This window comes from Pangasianodon hypophthalmus, chromosome 17 (genome assembly GCF_027358585.1).
Source record: "Pangasianodon hypophthalmus isolate fPanHyp1 chromosome 17, fPanHyp1.pri, whole genome shotgun sequence".
In the NCBI taxonomy this organism is placed as follows: domain Eukaryota; kingdom Metazoa; phylum Chordata; class Actinopteri; order Siluriformes; family Pangasiidae; genus Pangasianodon; species Pangasianodon hypophthalmus.
Genome location: NC_069726.1, coordinates 19,786,784 through 19,805,351, shown reverse-complemented (window position 1 = coordinate 19,805,351; position 18,568 = coordinate 19,786,784). Strand labels below are relative to the sequence as shown.

Here is an 18,568-nt window from a genome sequence, read left to right as displayed (position 1 = left end):
CTAGTCAAAGCAAATGTGTGGGAGTTACTGTCATGTCAGTTATGTGGAAATACTTTACACTAAAGAACCTTTTTTTGGAATAGATGTGTTTTATTTTATTTTATTTTTTTTGGTAACTGGAAATTGTTTACATATAAAGAGACTTGATTGTAGTTTTTGTTAGGACTGACTTTTATTCTACTTATATTTTAATGTAAGTAATATTTGGGTGAAAGGGTTTAACTGAACTTTACTGTGATTTGTGTTACTCGTGTTCTTAGCGATGTATTTTAGCTTCGGTATCAAAAAGTTAATTTTAAAGCTTAGTAGTTTTTGAAGAAAAACTATTGGATGGGTATCAATATCAGCTGATACGCAAGGTTTTAGTATCAGTATCATTATTGGAAAAGAAAAAGTGGTAATGTGCCATCACTGTAATGTAAATCTCTGTAAATGTAAATTTAAGTGAAGTTCTTTAGCAGACAATCTCATGTGGAACAATTTACAAACAGTTGAAGGTGCAACAATGCAGAGTAACAACCTAATCTGCAAGGATTCATAACCTGAAAAGTAAACAGATCCAAAATATATCCAAGAGACAAAAGATACAAAAACCAGGATTGCTCACATATGGAAAACCGTGGCTCAGAAATGCATTATTTGATAATAAAAATTATTTATTGCAAATGTACAATATAAAATGATGAAAAGTAAGGATAGTTTTTTAATGCTTCTTTAAAAAAAGTGTTTATTAATAGTATTGTTTTGAACAATTGACAGCTTAGTCATTAATTCATTTCATTAACTATTCTGATTTTATTCTATTTTTGAGGTCACCAGCAAAAAACTAAAAAGCTAGATTCGCTAAATATATCATTACTGTTAAACAGGTTCTTGAATATATGGATGAAACTTTGGGCCACATTAGCTTGATTAAGCTAAATAACTCTGTATGAGTTGCTTGAAGATGATGGCAAAATGCCGCCTTCTGATACATGGTACACATCTGCAAGAGACCAGAATGTTAGTGGCAATGCAAAATGAAACAGATTTTTAAAAACTTTTTAAAGATTATTTAAAAAAAAATTAAGTGACTCATTTGAAAGCTAATTCAAATTACTTCTCATCCTTAAAAAAAAACCTGCAGTTTAAAGTACATAGTACATACAGTAGCAGTGTTTGATATATCAAATTATGTTTCAGTCATATTTTTTCTAAAAGCAAAACAAATATTTTTAACAGAGTCAACAGGTAATTTGTTGCGCTCTACTTTCTTTTGTTCCACACCACCAGGGCAGTTTCCTTCAGACCTGTTTCCTTGCCACATACCAAAGTCATCATCTTGTGACTGTATCCCCACGTGGGTAGCCTTTAAAAGGTTCCTGCTATGTCATGCTTGTCCTTTTTTCCATTCTCATAAATTCAAAGACTGTGAGTACAGTGATTTAATCCTTTTCTAATAACCCTAATCTTATTGTTAAATCTGCACAGGCATGGGTGACACTAATTCTAGTATTTCACTCTACTATTCTTGGTGATAGTTGACTATGTCACTGGAACAGATGTGGCCTAATAGCGACCAGCAGGCTATGGAATTACTGCTGGCCATTCAATACATTCTCCTGATGATGTGCATACACAGCGAGGAGTGAAGTGAGGAGCAGGTATGGGTGCAGAACCATGTGGGAAGAAAAAAGTAAGCTCCTTTGCTGTGTTGCAGCTGCAAGAACAGAGATGGGCAGAAGACTTGTCTGGTCAGTCCTATGGACTAGGAAGAGTGAGTACCTTTACCTTGCATCAGGCATTGCCTAAATGCAAGAGCTGTTGACTACAATGCAGCTCAGTGAAGTGCACTGCTTGGAAAGCTTAGTACAGCCACCTTACATAGAGAGAGACCCTGATGTGCCCTCGGTACATAAGCTTGAGACCAGAGAATCTGATGAATAGTGTGCAATGCAGGAGTGCAGCTCAGCATCAGCAGCGATTATATTGCAGACTGATATTAATGTTGTCGTTTCAGTGAATCTGCAGCTGGATCTTGTACTTCGCAAAACTGACCGAATGCAAATCAGTTTGTGGTATAGTCACCCAAGTGCCTGGGCTATTCCACAATGTATCAGCTGCATTAAAGAGCCCTAATGCATACTCAAAAGTGCATTCAAGCTGTGACCTGAGAAAACGGCACGCATACTGGTTGTAATGGTAGATGCAGAAGCACTAAAGTCAAGATTAATGCCTGCAGAAGAGACAATGCTAGTCTCACTAGTGGTACAGGCTGATGAAGCACTGTACGTAATTCCATGTATCATGGGGCTGAATATAAAGGAGCTGAAAATAGTTTGCAAATGTGCTAAATGTGCATCCGTAACGTGGGACGCAGTGGTTCCTGGCCCTTAATGAGATAATGCCCATCATGGGTACAAAAGTTCTAGAGGCTAATCAAGCCATGGGCGCCAAAGCAGTGAAGTGTGGTAGATCACTGGAATTGTTAATGCAGGTTAGAAGGCAAGTTATCTGGCTGCTAAACACACTGTGCCACCTGCTGCTGGTGCCTGGCAGGTCTTTGGTGTACAGGCCTGAGAAGGACTAGATCAGTGTCTTCTGTCCAAAACATGAACTGGACATTTTGCGGCAGCAGGCTAGGTTTAGACACCCTTGTCTACCATCACTAAAGTTGAAATTCTTGTTCAATCAAGTTATTGGAGACTGCTGAGTTAAATGATTCTTTCAGTTGTCCAGCCTGATCATGCAGCCCAACACTACTACTGCACATGCATAAATGGGAAAATCTCCAGCTCGGGCTTGGTTGTGGCCACAGCTCTGAAAGATGCATATCTACATTTCTATTGCTGAGGGATAAAGACAATTTCACAGTCAGTAGAGTGAAGTCCTTTTCCCTTTGGGTTAGCTGTGGCACTCGGGGTGTTCACAAAGTGGGTGCGAGTGACCCAGATGATCCTGTTATGACAGGGTCTGTGTGCTCTTCTTGGTCAGTGTGCTACTGATGGACAGTTCCAACAGCAGCCGTTGAGCTAAACACTTCTGATCTCACATGGACTAAAAGTCAATCATGAAAAGAGTCACCTGACTCCTCCATAGACTGTTTAATTGCATGAGGCTAAACTTGCATGCCATGCAAGCCTTCTTGACAGAGGACAGTGTCATCTCAGTTATGGTTGCAGAGGATGCAATTATTTTGCAACTCAAGTAGTGAAACTGGGTATGTTGCAATGCATACCATTTTGATGTTGACTGAATGCCCAGGACCGGTCAGTCATGTCACAAATGCAAGTGTCAGTAGTGTCCAGCCCACATTTCTTCCCTGCAAAGAAGGAAACTGTAATAATAGATTACAGCCTTGCTGGAAGGAACATGTGGTGGAAAAAAAATACTGACAAAAATGCAAGCTGTGTGACTAGTGCTCCAACATTTTTTAGGAACCAACATGCTAGTGTAGACCATCACCAAGGTGCTGTTGACAAGAATAGGTAGCGGATGAGTGCCACTTACGAGGGAGCATTTAAAGGCTGCCTATATGTATATTTCATCATGTTTAAAAGCTGATGCCTATTGGTAGTCAGCAAGAAAATGAACATGAAGCAGATGGGAATACTCCACTAGTTTTGAAGTAGTAGCAGTCCTCTTCTCAGTCACAACCATGGTTACATATGTAGAATTAAGTCATCATAAGTTAATGAGTATGTACTAGCATAAAGAAGAACAAAGCCCCTGGATGCAGTGACCAAAGTAATCACATCATTTGTATTATTATTATTATTACTGTGTGTAACATACCTGATGTTAAACCAGCTGGTTTTAAAAATGGCATATGACTTCAGTAATTGTAAAGATAATCTACCAGTATTAACCATATGTTACTAAGGCTAAGGTTAATCCAAATATGGTATAATGTTAACAATGCAATTATAATTTAAAGTAATAATAATTTACTAAGCCTGAATTTAAAGTTGAGAATTTACATTATACATGATAGGTGCTGTCATACACAATGTACTAAAACTGTCATATTAAGAAAGAAGCACATTTCAGGTGCATATTAATCAACTTTCTGTTCAGTTACATACCTCTCCGCCATAACCTCTGAAAGAAAGTAAGTCTGCCTGAGGATAATGGTCCAGCACTTGTGCTCTGTAAATTAGAAATTTCACTTTAAATGCCTAATTTTAAAGTCCAAGTTAAATGACTAAGTAGCAAGAATAAATAAAGAGTATTTACCCTAGTGCGATTAGAGCTTGAGTTCCTCAGAGCTAACCTTCCTGCCAGTGCATCTCGGACCTGCAACCACAAAACGAGAAAGAGGAACAAGAAACAAGAAAATAATCAAAGTATTATTATTATTATTATTACTATTATTATTATTATTTTAAAGACCTGAATCCTGAAGGGCACATACCTTACTATCCAGTAATGTCCCAAACAGCAAAATAAAGAAACCCTTTTGAAAAGACAAATTAGACAATTGTATGGATTAATTTTAACAGCTCAGTTCTGATATTATTTAGAAGATCTTTAGGATGTGTCATTATAATTACAAAGAGAATAACATTAGTACCTGCAGTGAATTAAGGAATGCGAACACCACGTGAATCCCAAAGTTCGATGACACCATGGTCCCAATGCCGAATCCCCACGTTAGACCAAATAGAGGTGTTAAAATCCCCACACATCTAGCAATGACCATTAGGGGATGTTTGTCATCTGGCTGAGTTGTGGCATTAACTCCTCTCCTCATCATCTTACACAGAACCACAATAAGCACCAGGAGGTTTATAGCTACAGTAGTCAGAGCAGGAATCACAAATGCCAGGAGGGCCTTCGTTTCATTCCAGTTTAGCCAACAACTATGTTTTTCTTTAATGTATCCTTTTCTTCCAGCTGTAGATGCCACAGTAATGACAGCTATGATTAGCGGGGCTCCATAGCCAACAGTGAAGGCTATGGCCATCATTGCTCCTCTGGTCATTCTGGAAAAGACCATGAGGGTGCGGTAGAGGAGCAAGAGTGCTGACAGCAACATCCAGAAGAAAAGGGCAAGATAAAAGAAGTGCATGAAGAATGTTGCTGTACTGCAGGGTCCCTCTGGTGTTTTCTCTCCTTCTTTTACAACAGCTGCTCCAATGATGAAGCATACGTCCGCAATCAGAAGGGAGACAGCAATGTTGACTACGGAGACATGGCGCATGTAGGATGTGTCGTTTCTTGTCATTGATTTCCAAATAATGATTTCAATGATGAGGCACAAAACCAAGCTGGCCATGGAAATGCCAACACCAATGTAAGTTATAAAGTTTAAGGCTGTGCCCGAGACTTCAGAAAATGGTGACATCAGGATTGAAAAAGAGGTTGTGTGATTGCACTCACATGTAAATCTTTCAGATTCATTTCCTAATGTCTTTAGTTGACATCCAGTCGAGTCCCATCCACCAATGCCATTCAGAAGACTGAAGTTCCAAAAGACACACTGAGGTTTTCCCAGTGTCTTATTTTTTATGGCAAAAGAAAAGGAGATGTTGTTAATTGTTGACTTTGGTTCAATCACAGCTACATCGCCATTGATGCTGGGGTTAGTTAGACTGTCATTGTAGGCAATTCGAACAGGTAAAACATTGTCAAGTGCAGAAAAAACTATGATGGTTATGAAAGAATTTTCATTACTCATTGGAATTGTTATATAGGTGGTTGATTTATTACCAAATACTTCTAAAAATGGGACAGTGATGAAAGTTCTTTTGAGATGAGCAGAGTTAGTTGATATCTCAATGTTTTCATCTGGGAGTCTGCGTGCAATGATTTCAATAGACTTCAGAAGTTCAGAACTGGCATTCCTGGTTGCATTGTTTTGGTTTAAATCCATCCATGCCCCCCGTGCAGCTATTGACCCTATGACATCCAGTGTTTGCAGGAAACCCTTAAAATTTAAATGTTTATTAGAAAGAGCACATCTATTTAAATAAAATATGGCATCACAAAATAGAAAAGTTTCGATTCTTGTTCTTTATGAGTAAGGAGCAAGGGAAGTGTTCACCACAATTTAAAGACTACAGTGAGATTTGAAAAACAAATAATTGAACAAAAAGGGAAAATATGACTATACTTACAGTCAGAATGGGTTTACTGACTAAGATTGTTTGGGAGATATTGGCAATGGTTTGCAGTATGGAAGCAATTGTTAATATGGTCGATGAAGATGATGTTATATTTTGAGCATTTGTTTCAGTAGCAATGCTGAGATTAGCCACAAATTGTGGGAGCTCAGTGGGCATGACGTTCAAGAGCTACGGAAAAATGAAATGCAGAAAATCACATCATTCAGATAATTTTCTTTATCCTTTGTTGAAAAAAAAAAAAAAACTCAAAATAAAATCTGATTACCGAAGCTCTATCTTTAAGATTTTGAATGACTCGCAGGACACAGTTGTTCTCTGTAATTTGCCACTGTCCTGCTGAATTACACTTAGCTTTTTGATAGCCAACCATGTCCCCATTACAGTCACCAACACGTACGTCTTCCACATTTCCAGGTCCAAATACATCATTATAGCAGGTAAATTCTAAAGGAATGATGTTACAAATTAGAACATTTCAGACCTTCCTTATAGACAAATGAATAAGAAAACTTGAGTACAAGGAACCCTGGCAGTTAATAAAAAAATTTCAATCATTTTCCCATTGCCATTAAGACAAAATTTGAAAGTACTATTAAATGAAAGCACATCTATTTTCTGAACATGTGAATTATGATACTATGGAACTTGGTATCGATACTGGAATCCGTTTCAATCTATCATCTTACTCATTTTCTAATGAGCAGGTGGCATGAAATGACAGTGTAGACATATTTCATGATTAATGATAGCAATTAAAGCAAAGCAGATGCCAAAGTGTGATACAAGTATCCTGATAAAACATCATATGGCATTTAAAAAGTATCTTTAATAAAGAGAATGGGGTGGCTGAGTGCACAGAGCAGTAACAGCGAGCATGGTCAATAAAAAATATAAAAAGGTAATGCTGTAGAACTCGAGTCCGGTCTTGAAGCGTTGTCTGTATTGACTTGGACTAATTCTCACTTACTGGCATTTGTACTCTGACTTGTCTCTGTCTTGCACATTGGTCTTGATTAATTTGGTATTGGTCTCAACCAAGAGTTTGTAAAATTACTGTTTGTGCTGTCTTTTCTTTTTGAATGCACAAAAACAGCCTAATCATTAGTGCAACTAGTTGAAGTAAAGGATTTGTCAGTTTTCAGTCTCACTTTCCTTTGGACTTAATCTTGATTTCGACCCACTTAAGACTCGGTCTTGACTTGATCTCACCTAGTCCTGGTCTTGGACTTGACAGTGGTGGTCTTGACTACAGCCATAGTTCAAGGTTCTATGAATTGCATGTGCACAAATGTATTTGAGAGCATGGAACAGTAAAGCGAGCATGCAGAAAAACTGTCGGATGTGAGAGCACTTTAGTACAGCGAGCACTCAGAATCCTCCACTGCAGCCCTGCTCAATCCAAAGTAGCTAATGTAGTTATATTGCAAAAAAAAAAAAAAGATATCTATCAAGTGAAAGTATCTCGAATATAAGCAAATTTATCTAATATTTCTTATTATGAGATTATTATTAAATCAAATATAAGCATATTCAGCCTGTTTCAGATGTTTTTTTTTTATTTTTCTCATTTCAAACTTCAAGTGTTCTTATTCTATTGGCACATGATTTTGCTTCTTTCTAGAAGTAAATGCATAAAATGAGAAATTATCTGCCAATAGGACAACACTATTTCAGGGTTGATATCAGTAAGTAAGTAATTAAGTAAGTAAATAAATAAATAAATAAATGCCTAGGTTTAATAATCAGATATTTTCTTTATTGTAATCTTATAATAGGAAATACTAGACACATTTGACTATATTCACGATATTTTCACTTGGTAAGATGTCAATTTTTGCAGTTTAGCTAATGCACTTTATTTAAACTTCAACTTGCCAACATTATAAAGAATAAGCCTAGTAGCCTAAGTGCATGACTATGCACATGTGCATTTTTCATGGCCACTGTGTAAACCAGGGCAACATAAACAGTTAAATACCATGTTCCATCATTCCCCTGATACCTCTGATTGATTAATACTATGTAAGTTACTCATTTTTAGTATCAGTATGGATTATAACCAAAAACACATACAAATACTTAACCTGAAAAATGGTATTGATGCATCCCTATTAGTAACCATAAAATTATGAACAGATCATCTTTAATAATAAGAAAAGTATACATAAAAATGTAACTCAGAAAATCACTAACCACAAATACGTAAAAATATAAATGTTGTATAATTTATATCTCACATCATTTTTAATTGATTAGTACTTAAAATACTCACCCAAGCTTATGATAATTATGCACATTAATTAAATTTATTCTCTGATGTTCTTTATTTGCATTTGAAAGAAAAACGTAATAAGTAATAATGAGGGTTACTCACGTCCATTGACTGCATTTATCGTGACATTCTGTGCCTTGTAATTGCTTTTGGTAAGTTGACATGTGACCGACATGTGTAGCTCATTGGTCTGACAGTCCTGTGTGTTAATTTTATAGTTACATAATATGCAGCCTGTTGGTGGAGCTATACAAAATAATAAATGGATAAAATTAAAGTACAAATCAAAACTATTTAAATGGTGCTAGGCTATATATTTGATTGTAATAATGTTTTGCTGTTATTTATATTTATTTTTGGACTGATTATGCAGCTGAACTGTTATTCATTAGCGACTACATGAAATATAACATTAAAAGTTTATGTGTGACCTGGTGAAGGTTGGATGCAAGCTGCAGGGTCAACGCTCCATTTCACTTCATAGCTCTCATGTGCACAGCACTGCAGCATAACTGTTGAATTCTCACATTTTACAAATTTGTCATTGCTCACTTGGATATTGGGATCTGGAATCAAAATCCTTTGCCAGATGACAGAGGGTATTGAGTTCTCTGTTGTGCGACATTCATACTGACCTGATAGGGTCAAAGAAAATAAGAAATAATATATAAATCAGAAAAAATATAATTTGATTAAAATGTTGTGAACACCCCTGAAGCGTATATCAGTATTTAAATGATGGCAATCTACATGATCATTTATCATTTATGGGAAATTTTAAAGACTCTTAGATAAACAGTAAAGATTTTGTTGGTGGTCCAAGATAAGTTGAAGGAAAACTCCACCCTGAAACACTTTAAATGTATAAACTATCTTGTAGCTATACTCTTTGGGCATTTTACCAGGCCAAAAAAGGGTCAAGCTTAGCATTAAAAAGGGTTTTAAAAAAAAAAAAAAGAAAAAGATGCTCCAACTGTTGGGAATTTAAGAGCGGTTTGGATGACTAATACAATTATTTCATAATGTAATATTTACACATTTATAATTGCACCCTTCATTTACATTATTTGAGAGCACAGTAACATTAACGGAAGGTATTATACTACACGGAAGTCAGTTTTAACTTACCGCTATCATCGGGAGTGGTACTTTTCACAGTGAGTACAGTTTGTTCAATTATATACCTATCTGATGACTTTAGTTCAATTCCATTCCTCATCCATTTAATGGTGTTATTTACTGTCGTGTTACAGGTCAGTGTCAGTTTTTGGCCAGGATATATTTGGTCTTTGCTTGTGTACAGCCCATCTTCCACTGAAACACAGAGCCATGCACATGTCTGAGGTTTTATTGCTTCTTTTCATTTAATTTTTAACATCAATGCTATAGAAGTTGCATGTAGTTAACTATGTTAAGAAATCCCCTTATGTCAGGTAAAGGGTGGTGGGATAGAGTGTTGGACTGCAAAAATGAAATAATAAAAATAATAATAATAATAATATGTAGAAGAAGAAGGACGATCAATAATAAGAGAATAAAGTCCCTACCACTGTGACTGAATGCATCATCGTTTACGTTGAATCCCAGTGAACGGAGATTGCTTGCAAGTTGTTGGTTTGCTGATAGTAAATTAAGGTTATTGCTAGTTGCATTAATACTGAAGTCTGCAATCACACTGCCAGGCCTGACAAAAAACAGAACTGTTAAAATTCTTAAAAAGAACTGTTGACAAAATTCTACAACAAAGCTACATGTTTTTTTACGAGATTACATGTTGTATGGTTTATGAATGGTTTCATTAGGTTTCGTGAATGTATGAAAAAGTTATTGCGTCCAATAGATCATGTAGATGTAGTGAGTGCCACAGTGAATATCACATTTCTCTGATTATATATTTATTTAATTTATTTCATATGATTAAACAATTATCTTAAATATGGCCAACTCTAAAATACTTAACTAGTGACAATGCAAAATATAACATCACCTGAAATCATTCACATTTGCAGATTTGGCTTGGTAGGCAGGCACACTTCTGTAACTTTGATCAATCTGGGGAAAAAAAAAAAAAGACATGCTCACTGCTCAGTATGTAAAAATTAGGTTTATACCACATACTATAACAGCAGCTCTAACAGTATTTCCATCTGTAATTTCAATATCAAGTTTATATTAATGCACTCATTCCATTATTGTTTCTATAGTAACAGCTCATTCACAGGGACTTGTATTGCAGATGTTCCACATAATCTAATACTAAAAATAAAAAGATAAAAAAATTTATAGTTATTTAAAAAAGAAATGCATATAATCATCAATTGATCTGTTAGGAGATGTTTATTTAATATTATGTAAGGAGTCTCCAGTGTCAGCTCTTTGCCACTGTACATTTTCCACCATGAGAAAGTCTTCAGGATAGACTGTTTATAGCTGTTACACTGTACGGTAAGTGATAGCAGGAACTAGTTTCACAGACATTCCACAACATTAAATGTAATTATAAATGGATAAAAAGAATGATGTGTCATTCTTTAATAACTAAAGGCATAATAATTGGCAAATTGCTGTGGTAAGAGGAATTTATCACTTTGAGCTGTCATAGGAAAATAATCAACAATCAGTGGTAACAGTAACTGCAATTTGTATGACACCACCCTGGCATGGATTAATATCTGATTACATCACACCCCAAGTATTTTATTCTCTGCTTGCAAAGTTCTAAGTTAAAGCAGAAGTATGTGCAATGACATTACAACTTTTACCTTTATTATTAATATAAAAAAATTACAAAATTACTACTACTACTACTACTACTATTACTGCTGCTGCTGCTATTACTACTATGACTACTGCTACTACTACTAACAAAATGTGTTATATCAGGAAGATTCATTCTAAGTACATCATATTGCTGTGTGTAACTTACTGAATTCTCAATTGTTGCTTTAACTACTTTGAAGTTTTCACTTGTTTTATCAGTGAGTGCAGTGTCAAATTCTCTGTTTATTTTCATTGAGAAACCTATGACATGGTTGTCTGTGGGTGAAAAAAATGACAAGAGATGTGAAATGTAACAGGAGTAAATTTAAGCAGTTGCAACAGATCATACCATTAATTGGGAAAAACAGGGGGGGAAAGGGAGAGGGGAAAAAACTGTAGCTGTTTTATCATTTAAATACATTTTAAATGCATTTACACACCTGTGTTAAGCATTGGTTCTTGTTATATTTTGGTACATATATTTTCAGTGTACCTGGATGATTATAAAATGGAACTATACTGTTGAATTATTTATTGTTGTACATATTAGGCTTGTCAGCTTGTCAAATTTCATTGAATACACTTTGAATGTTCAAAATATTTGCATATTTGAAAGTAAAAAAAAGGCCACATTTGAATGTTTACCAATCCATGTTCTACTTTCAGTTTCTTAAAGTGAGTCTATTGAAATACGATTCCTTAAACCTTTTAGCTAAATTTACTTTGTGTTGTGTGATGTACGGAAAGGCATGTCACATTTATCATGCTGTTTTCACATATTTCCTTAAATATATATCATTTGTCATTTCATCACAAAATTTACATTTTCAGTGGTTTATCTGATACAAATTTTTAGAGATATGCTATTGCTAATCTTTGCTCCGTTTGCAGTAGTAATATATAATATTATACAGGTATATGCTATTTTTAAAGAAATTGGTAGCCCTAGCATATATACATAACAATATTTTGAGTGCTTTGTAATTATGAAGTACAGGGAAGTTGACACATATTACAAAGCATGTGTAGGATTTGTCAAAATAATCTACAGTGTTTGTAAATATAATAATTAATGAGATGTTAATTGTATGAGTGAACAGCACATAGATAGGATCATGTTTTAATGTTTTAGAACTCAGTTGCTCTGTGAGTAATATGATTAAATTATTTGATAATTATGACCAAAAGAGTACAAGCAAGTATGTTTAGTATACTTTCATTAGTATAGAACAAAGGTGGGCAGATTTACCAAACGTTTTGGAAAAATGTAGGTTCCACCACTTAGCGAGCTCTAAATGCATGCGTAATAATATAAAGTAGATGAAAAATTGTGGCCACTTTCGGGGAAGAAATTACAGTTTACCTTCAACAAAATTTAAAAGGTTTGAAATCTTACCTTGGGTTGTGGCACCTGTGGTTGTGATGATTTTGATGGTTTTGGTTGTGGAAGTAGGCGTTGTGGTTGTGTTGGCTATATTTGTGGTTGTAGTGGCTGTAGTTTGGGCAGTTGTGTTGGCTGGGCTTGTGGTTGCTGTGGTTATTGTTAGATTGAGAATGTTTTTTATGTCTAGGGTTGTTGCGGCTGAGATTGTTGCAAATGCTGTGTTTGTGGTGATATTGGCTGTCAGGGCAGCAGTTATATTAGGGGTTGCAGAGGCTGTGGTTGCAGTCACTGTGGTTTGAAGACTTGTGTTTGTGGTGTCTGTGGTTATAGTATTTTTGATTATAGTGGTTGTAGTTGGGGCAGCTGTGAGTGTGGTTGTGTTTGCAGCCATTGTGGTTGAATTTATAACTGCTGTGGCTGGGGTGGCTGTGGTTCCAATAGCTCGGGTTGTGGCATCTGTGAATTTAGCGGCTGTGACTGTGGGAACTGCAGTTAGAAAAGTTGTGTGTGTGGTATCTGTGTTTGTTGCATCTGTGGTTGGAGTGTTTGTGATTGTGGTGGCTTTGTTTGTTTTCGCTATGGCTGCCATAGTGGTATCTATAGTTGTGGTAATGATGGTTTGTGTGGTGTCTATAGTGGCGACTGTGGTGTTGGTGGCTGGGATTGTTGTGGCTGTAGTTGTGGCAAGCATGGTTATAGTGTCTGCAGTTGTAGCAGTTATGATTGTGGTGTCTGAGGTTGTGGCTGCTATGGTAGCAGTGGTTGTAGTTGTGGTGTGGTCTGCTGTTGTGTCTGTGTTTATATCAGCAGTGTTTGTAGCAGTGGTATTTGTGGTTGCAGAGTCTGTGGTTACAATTGCTGTGGTTTGAAGACTTGTGTTTCTAGTGTTTGTGTTTGTAACATTTATGATTATGGCAGCTGTAGTTGGGGCATCTGTGGGTATAGTGTCTGTGGTTGTAGCAGTTATGATTTTGGCTGCTGTGGTTGCAGTGGTCGTGGTGTAGTCAGTAGTTTTTAAAGCTGCAGTGTCTGTGGTTGCAGAGGCTGTGGTTGCATTTGCTGTGGTTTGAAGACTTGTGTTTGTGGTGTCTGTGGTTGTAGCACTTATGATTATAGTGGCTGTAGTTGGGGCAGCTGTGAGTGTGGTTGTGTTTGCAGCCATTGTGGCTGTAGTTATGACTGGTGTGGTTGGGGTGGCTGTGGTTCCAATGGCTGGGGTTGTGGCATCAGTGATCACAGCAGCTGTGATTGTTGGAAAAGTTGCGTGTGTGGTATCCGTGTTTGTTGCATCTGTGGCTGTAGTGGTTGTGATTATGATGGCTTTGTTTGTTTTGGCTGTGGTTGCAGTAGTGGTCTCAGTGGTTGGTGTTGTGTCTGTAGTTGTGGCATCTGTGGTGTTCGTGACTGGGATTGCAATGATTGTGCTTTGGAGTGCTGTGGTTGTGACCTCTGTGTTTGTATCAGTTGTGCTTTTTGTGGCTGTAGTTGTGGCAGCAGTGGGTATAGTGTTTGTAGCTGTGGTGTCTGTAGTTGCAGAGGCTGTGGTTGCAATCACTGTGTTTTGAAGACTTGTGTTTGTGGTATCTGTGGTTGTAGGACGTATGATTGCAGAGGTAGTTGGGACAGCTATGAGTGTGGCTGTGTTTGCAGTGGCTGTGTTTGCAGGCATTGTGGCTGTAGTTATGACTGGTGTGGTTCTGATGGGTGGGGTTGTGGCATCTATGATTGCTGTGTTTGTGGGAACTGTGGTTGGGAAAGCTGTGTGTGTGGTATCTGTGTTTGAGGCATCTGTGGTTGTATTGGTTGTGATTATGGTGACTTTGTTTGTTTTACCTGTGGCTACAGTAGTGGTCTCTATGGTTGTGACCTCTGTGTTTGTATCAGTTGTGTGTTTTGTGGCTGTAGTTGGGGCTGCTGTGTGTGTAGTGTTTGTAGCTGTGCTGTCTGTAGTTGCAGAGGTTGTTTTTGCAATCACTGTGGTTTGAAGACTTGTGTTTGTGGTATCTATGGTTGTTGGATGTATGATTGCAGAGGTAGTTGGGACAGCTGTGAGTGTGGCTGTGTTTGCAGTGGCTGTGTTTGCAGGCATTGTGGCTGTAGTTATGATTGGTGTGGTTCTGATGGGTGGGGTTGTGGCATCTATGATTGCTGTGTTTGTGGGAACTGTGGTTGGGAAAGCTCTGTGTGTGTTATCTGTGTTTGTGGCATCTGTAGTTGTAGTGGTTGTGATTATGGTGGCTTTGTTTGTTTTGCCTGTGGCTACAGTAGTGATCTCTATGGTTGTGACCTCTGTGTTTGTATCAGTTGCGCTTTTTGTGGCTGTAGTTGGGGCTGCAGTGTGTGTAGTGTTTGTAGCTGTGCTGTCTGTAGTTGCAGAGGCTGTTTTTGCAATCACTGTGGTTTGAAGACTTGTGTTTGTGGTATCTGTGGTTGTAGGATGTATGATTGCAGAGGCTGTAGTTGGGACAGCTGTGAGTGTGGCTGTGTTTGCAGTGGCTGTGTTTGCAGGCATTGTGGTTTTAGTTATGACTGGTGTGGTTCTGATGGGTGGGGTTGTGGCATCTATGATTGCTGTGTTTGTGGGAACTGTGGTTGGGAAAGCTCTGTGTGTGTTATCTGTGTTTGTGGCATCTGTGGTTGTAGTGGTTGTGATTATGGTGGCTTTGTTTGTTTTGCCTGTGGCTACAGTAGTGGTCTCTATGGTTGTGACCTCTGTGTTTGTATCAGTTGCGCTTTTTGTGGCTGTAGTTGGGGCTGCAGTGTGTGTAGTGTTTGTAGCTGTGCTGTCTGTAGTTGCAGAGGCTGTTTTTGCAATCACTGTGGTTTGAAGACTTGTGTTTGTGGTATCTGTGGTTGTAGGATGTATGATTGCAGAGGCTGTAGTTGGGACAGCTGTGAGTGTGGCTGTGTTTGCAGTGGCTGTGTTTGCAGGCATTGTGGTTGTAGTTATGACTGGTGTGGTTCTGATGGGTGGGGTTGTGGCATCTATGATTGCTGTGTTTGTGAGAACTGTGGTTGGGAAAGCTCTGTGTGTGTTATCTGTGTTTGTGGCATCTGTGGATGTAGTGGTTGTGATTATGGTGGCTTTGTTTGTTTTGCCTGTGGCTACAGTAGAGGTCTCTATGGTTGTGACCTCTGTGTTTGTATCAGTTGCGCTTTTTGTGGCTGTAGTTGGGGCTGCAGTGTGTGTAGTGTTTGTAGCTGTGCTGTCTGTAGTTGCAGAGGCTGTTTTTGCAATCACTGTGGTTTGAAGACTTGTGTTTGTGGTATCTGTGGTTGTAGGATGTATGATTGCAGAGGCTGTAGTTGGGACAGCTGTGAGTGTGGCTGTGTTTGCAGTGGCTGTGTTTGCAGGCATTGTGGTTGTAGTTATGACTGGTGTGGTTCTGATGGGTGGGGTTGTGGCATCTATGATTGCTGTGTTTGTGGGAACTGTGGTTGGGAAAGCTCTGTGTGTGTTATCTGTGTTTGTGGCATCTGTGGTTGTAGTGGTTGTGATTATGGTGGCTTTGTTTGTTTTGCCTGTGGCTACAGTAGTGGTCTCTATGGTTGTGACCTCTGTGTTTGTATCAGTTGCGCTTTTTGTGGCTGTAGTTGGGGCTGCTGTGTGTGTAGTGTTTGTAGCTGTGCTGTCTGTAGTTGCAGAGGCTGTTTTTGCAATCACTGTGGTTTGAAGACTTGTGTTTGTGGTATCTGTGGTTGTAGGATGTATGATTGCAGAGGCTGTAGTTGGGACAGCTGTGAGTGTGGCTGTGTTTGCAGTGGCTGTGTTTGCAGGCATTGTGGTTGTAGTTATGACTGGTGTGGTTCTGATGGGTGGGGTTGTGGCATCTATGATTGCTGTGTTTGTGGGAACTGTGGTTGGGAAAGCTCTGTGTGTGTTATCTGTGTTTGTGGCATCTGTGGTTGTAGTGGTTGTGATTATGGTGACTTTGTTTGTTTTGCCTGTGGCTACAGTAGTGGTCTCTATGGTTGTGACCTCTGTGTTTGTATCAGTTGCGCTTTTTGTGGCTGTAGTTGGGGCTGCAGTGTGTGTAGTGTTTGTAGCTGTGCTGTCTGTAGTTGCAGAGGCTGTTTCTGCAATCACTGTGGTTTGAAGACTTGTGGTTGTGGTTGTAGTGGTTGTGATTATGGTGGCTTTGTTTGTTTTGCCTGTGGCTACAGTAGTGGTCTCTATGGTTGGTGTGGTGTCTATTGTTGTGGCCTCTGTGATGTTGGCGACTGGGATTGCAATAATAGTGGTTTGGAGAGCTGTGGTTGTATCAGTTGTGCTTTTTGTGGCTGGATTTGGGGCAGCAGTTGGTATAGTGTTTGTAGCTGTGGTGTCTGTGGTTGCAGAAGCTGTTTTTGCAATCACTGTGTTTTGAAGACTTGTGTTTGTGGAGTCTGTTGTTGTAGCACTTATAATTATAGCAGCTGTAGTTGGGGCAGCCATGGGTATAGTGTCTGTGGTTGTAGGAGTTGTTATTGTGGTGTCTGTGGTTTTGGCTGCTGTGGTTGTGGTGTAGTCAGCTGTGTTGTCTGTGGTTATATAAGTAGTTTTTAAAGCTGTGGTGTCTGTGGTTGCAGAGGCTGTGGTTGCATTTGCTGTGGTTTGAAGATTTGTGTTTGTGGTGTCTGTGGATGTAGCACTTATGATTATAGTGGCTGTAGTTGGGGCAGCTGTGAGTGCGGTTGTGATTGCAGTAGCTGTGGTTGCAGCCATTGTTGTTGTAGTTATGACTGGTGTGGTTGCGGTGGCTGTGGTTCCAATGGCTGGGGTTGTGGCATCAGTGATTATAGCAGCTGTGATTGTGGGAACTGTTGGAAAAGTTGCGTGTGTGGTATCTGTGTTTGTTGCATCTGTGGTTGTAGTGGTTGTGATTATGGTAGCTTTGTTTGTTTTGGCTGTGGTTGCAGTAGTGGTCTCTATAGTTGTGGTGGCAAGGGTTGGTGTGGTGTCTGTAGATGTGGCATCTGTGGTGTTCGTGAATGGGATTGCAGCGATTGTGGTTTGGAGAGCTGTGGCTGTGACCTCTGTGTTTGTATCAGTTGTGCTTTTTGTGGCTGGAATTGGGGATGCAGTGGGTATAATGTTTGTAGCTGTGGTGTCTGTGGTTTCAGAGGCTGTGGTTGCAATTGCTGGGGTTGTGGCATCAGTGATTATAGGAGCTGTGATTGTTGGAACTGTTGCAAAAGTTGTGTGTGTGGTATCTGTGTTTGTTGCATCTGTGGCTGTAGTGGTTGTGATTATGGTGGCTTTGTTTGTTTTGGCTGTTTTTGCAGTAGTGGTCTCTGTGGTTGATATGGTGTCTGTAGTTGTGGCATCTGTGGTGTTGGTAACTGGGATTTCAATGATTATGGTTTGAAGTGCTGTGGTTGTGATATCTATGTTTGTATCAGTTGTGCTTTTAGTGGCTGTAGTTGTGGCAGCAGTGGGTATAGTGTTTGTAGCTGTGGTGTCTGTGGTTTCAGAGGCTGTGTTTGCAATCACTGTGTTTTGAAGACTTGTGTCTGTGGAGTCTGTGGTTGTAGCACTTATGATTATAGCAGCTGTAGTTGGGGCACCTGTGGGTATACTGTCTGTGGTTGTAGGAGTTATTACTGTGGTGTCTGTGATTTTGGCTGCTGTGGTTGCAGTGGTTGTGGTATAGTCAGCTGTGTTGTCTGTGGTTATATAAGTAGTTTTTAAAGCTGTGGCGTCAGTAGTTGCAGAGGCTGTGGATGCTTTTGCTGTGGTTTGAAGACTTGTGTTTGTGGTGTCTGTGGATGTAGCACTTATGATTATAGTGGCTGTAGTTGGGGCAGCTGTGAGTGCGGTTGTGATTGCAGTAGCTGTGGTTGCAGCCATTGTTGTTGTAGTTATGACTGGTGTGGTTGCGGTGGCTGTGGTTCCAACGGCTGGGGTTGTGGCATCAGTGATTATAGCAGCTGTGATTGTGGGAACTGTTGGAAAAGTTGCATGTGTGGTAACTGTGTTTGTTGCATTTGTGGTTGTAGTGGTTGTGATTATGGCTGTGGTTTTGGCTGTGGTTGCAGTAGTAGTCTCTATAGTTGTGGTGGCAA

General features: G+C 38.9%; 2 protein-coding genes across 2 annotated transcripts; both read right to left on the bottom strand.

Moving 5' to 3' along the window:
* Positions 1-322: 322 nt before the first annotated feature.
* LOC128320932 (adhesion G protein-coupled receptor F5-like) lies at positions 323-10,245 on the bottom strand. Its single transcript, XM_053241385.1, has 11 exons — positions 9,927-10,245; positions 9,508-9,693; positions 8,811-9,014; positions 8,482-8,625; positions 6,373-6,551; positions 6,099-6,275; positions 4,553-5,908; positions 4,394-4,435; positions 4,216-4,275; positions 4,065-4,128; positions 323-985 (listed from the first exon to the last, which is right to left on the bottom strand). The coding sequence occupies exons 2-11, from the start codon at positions 9,596-9,598 to the stop codon at positions 918-920; spliced, it is 2,385 nt and encodes a 794-aa protein (XP_053097360.1). The 5' UTR covers positions 9,599-9,693; positions 9,927-10,245; the 3' UTR covers positions 323-917.
* Positions 10,246-12,490: 2,245 nt separating this feature from the next.
* Positions 12,491-18,398, bottom strand: LOC128320930 (mucin-3A-like). The gene has a single exon (XM_053241381.1). It carries the CDS (start codon positions 18,351-18,353, stop codon positions 12,492-12,494), a length of 5,862 nt encoding a protein of 1,953 aa, XP_053097356.1. The 5' UTR covers positions 18,354-18,398; the 3' UTR covers position 12,491.
* Between the last annotated feature and the right edge of the window lie 170 nt (positions 18,399-18,568).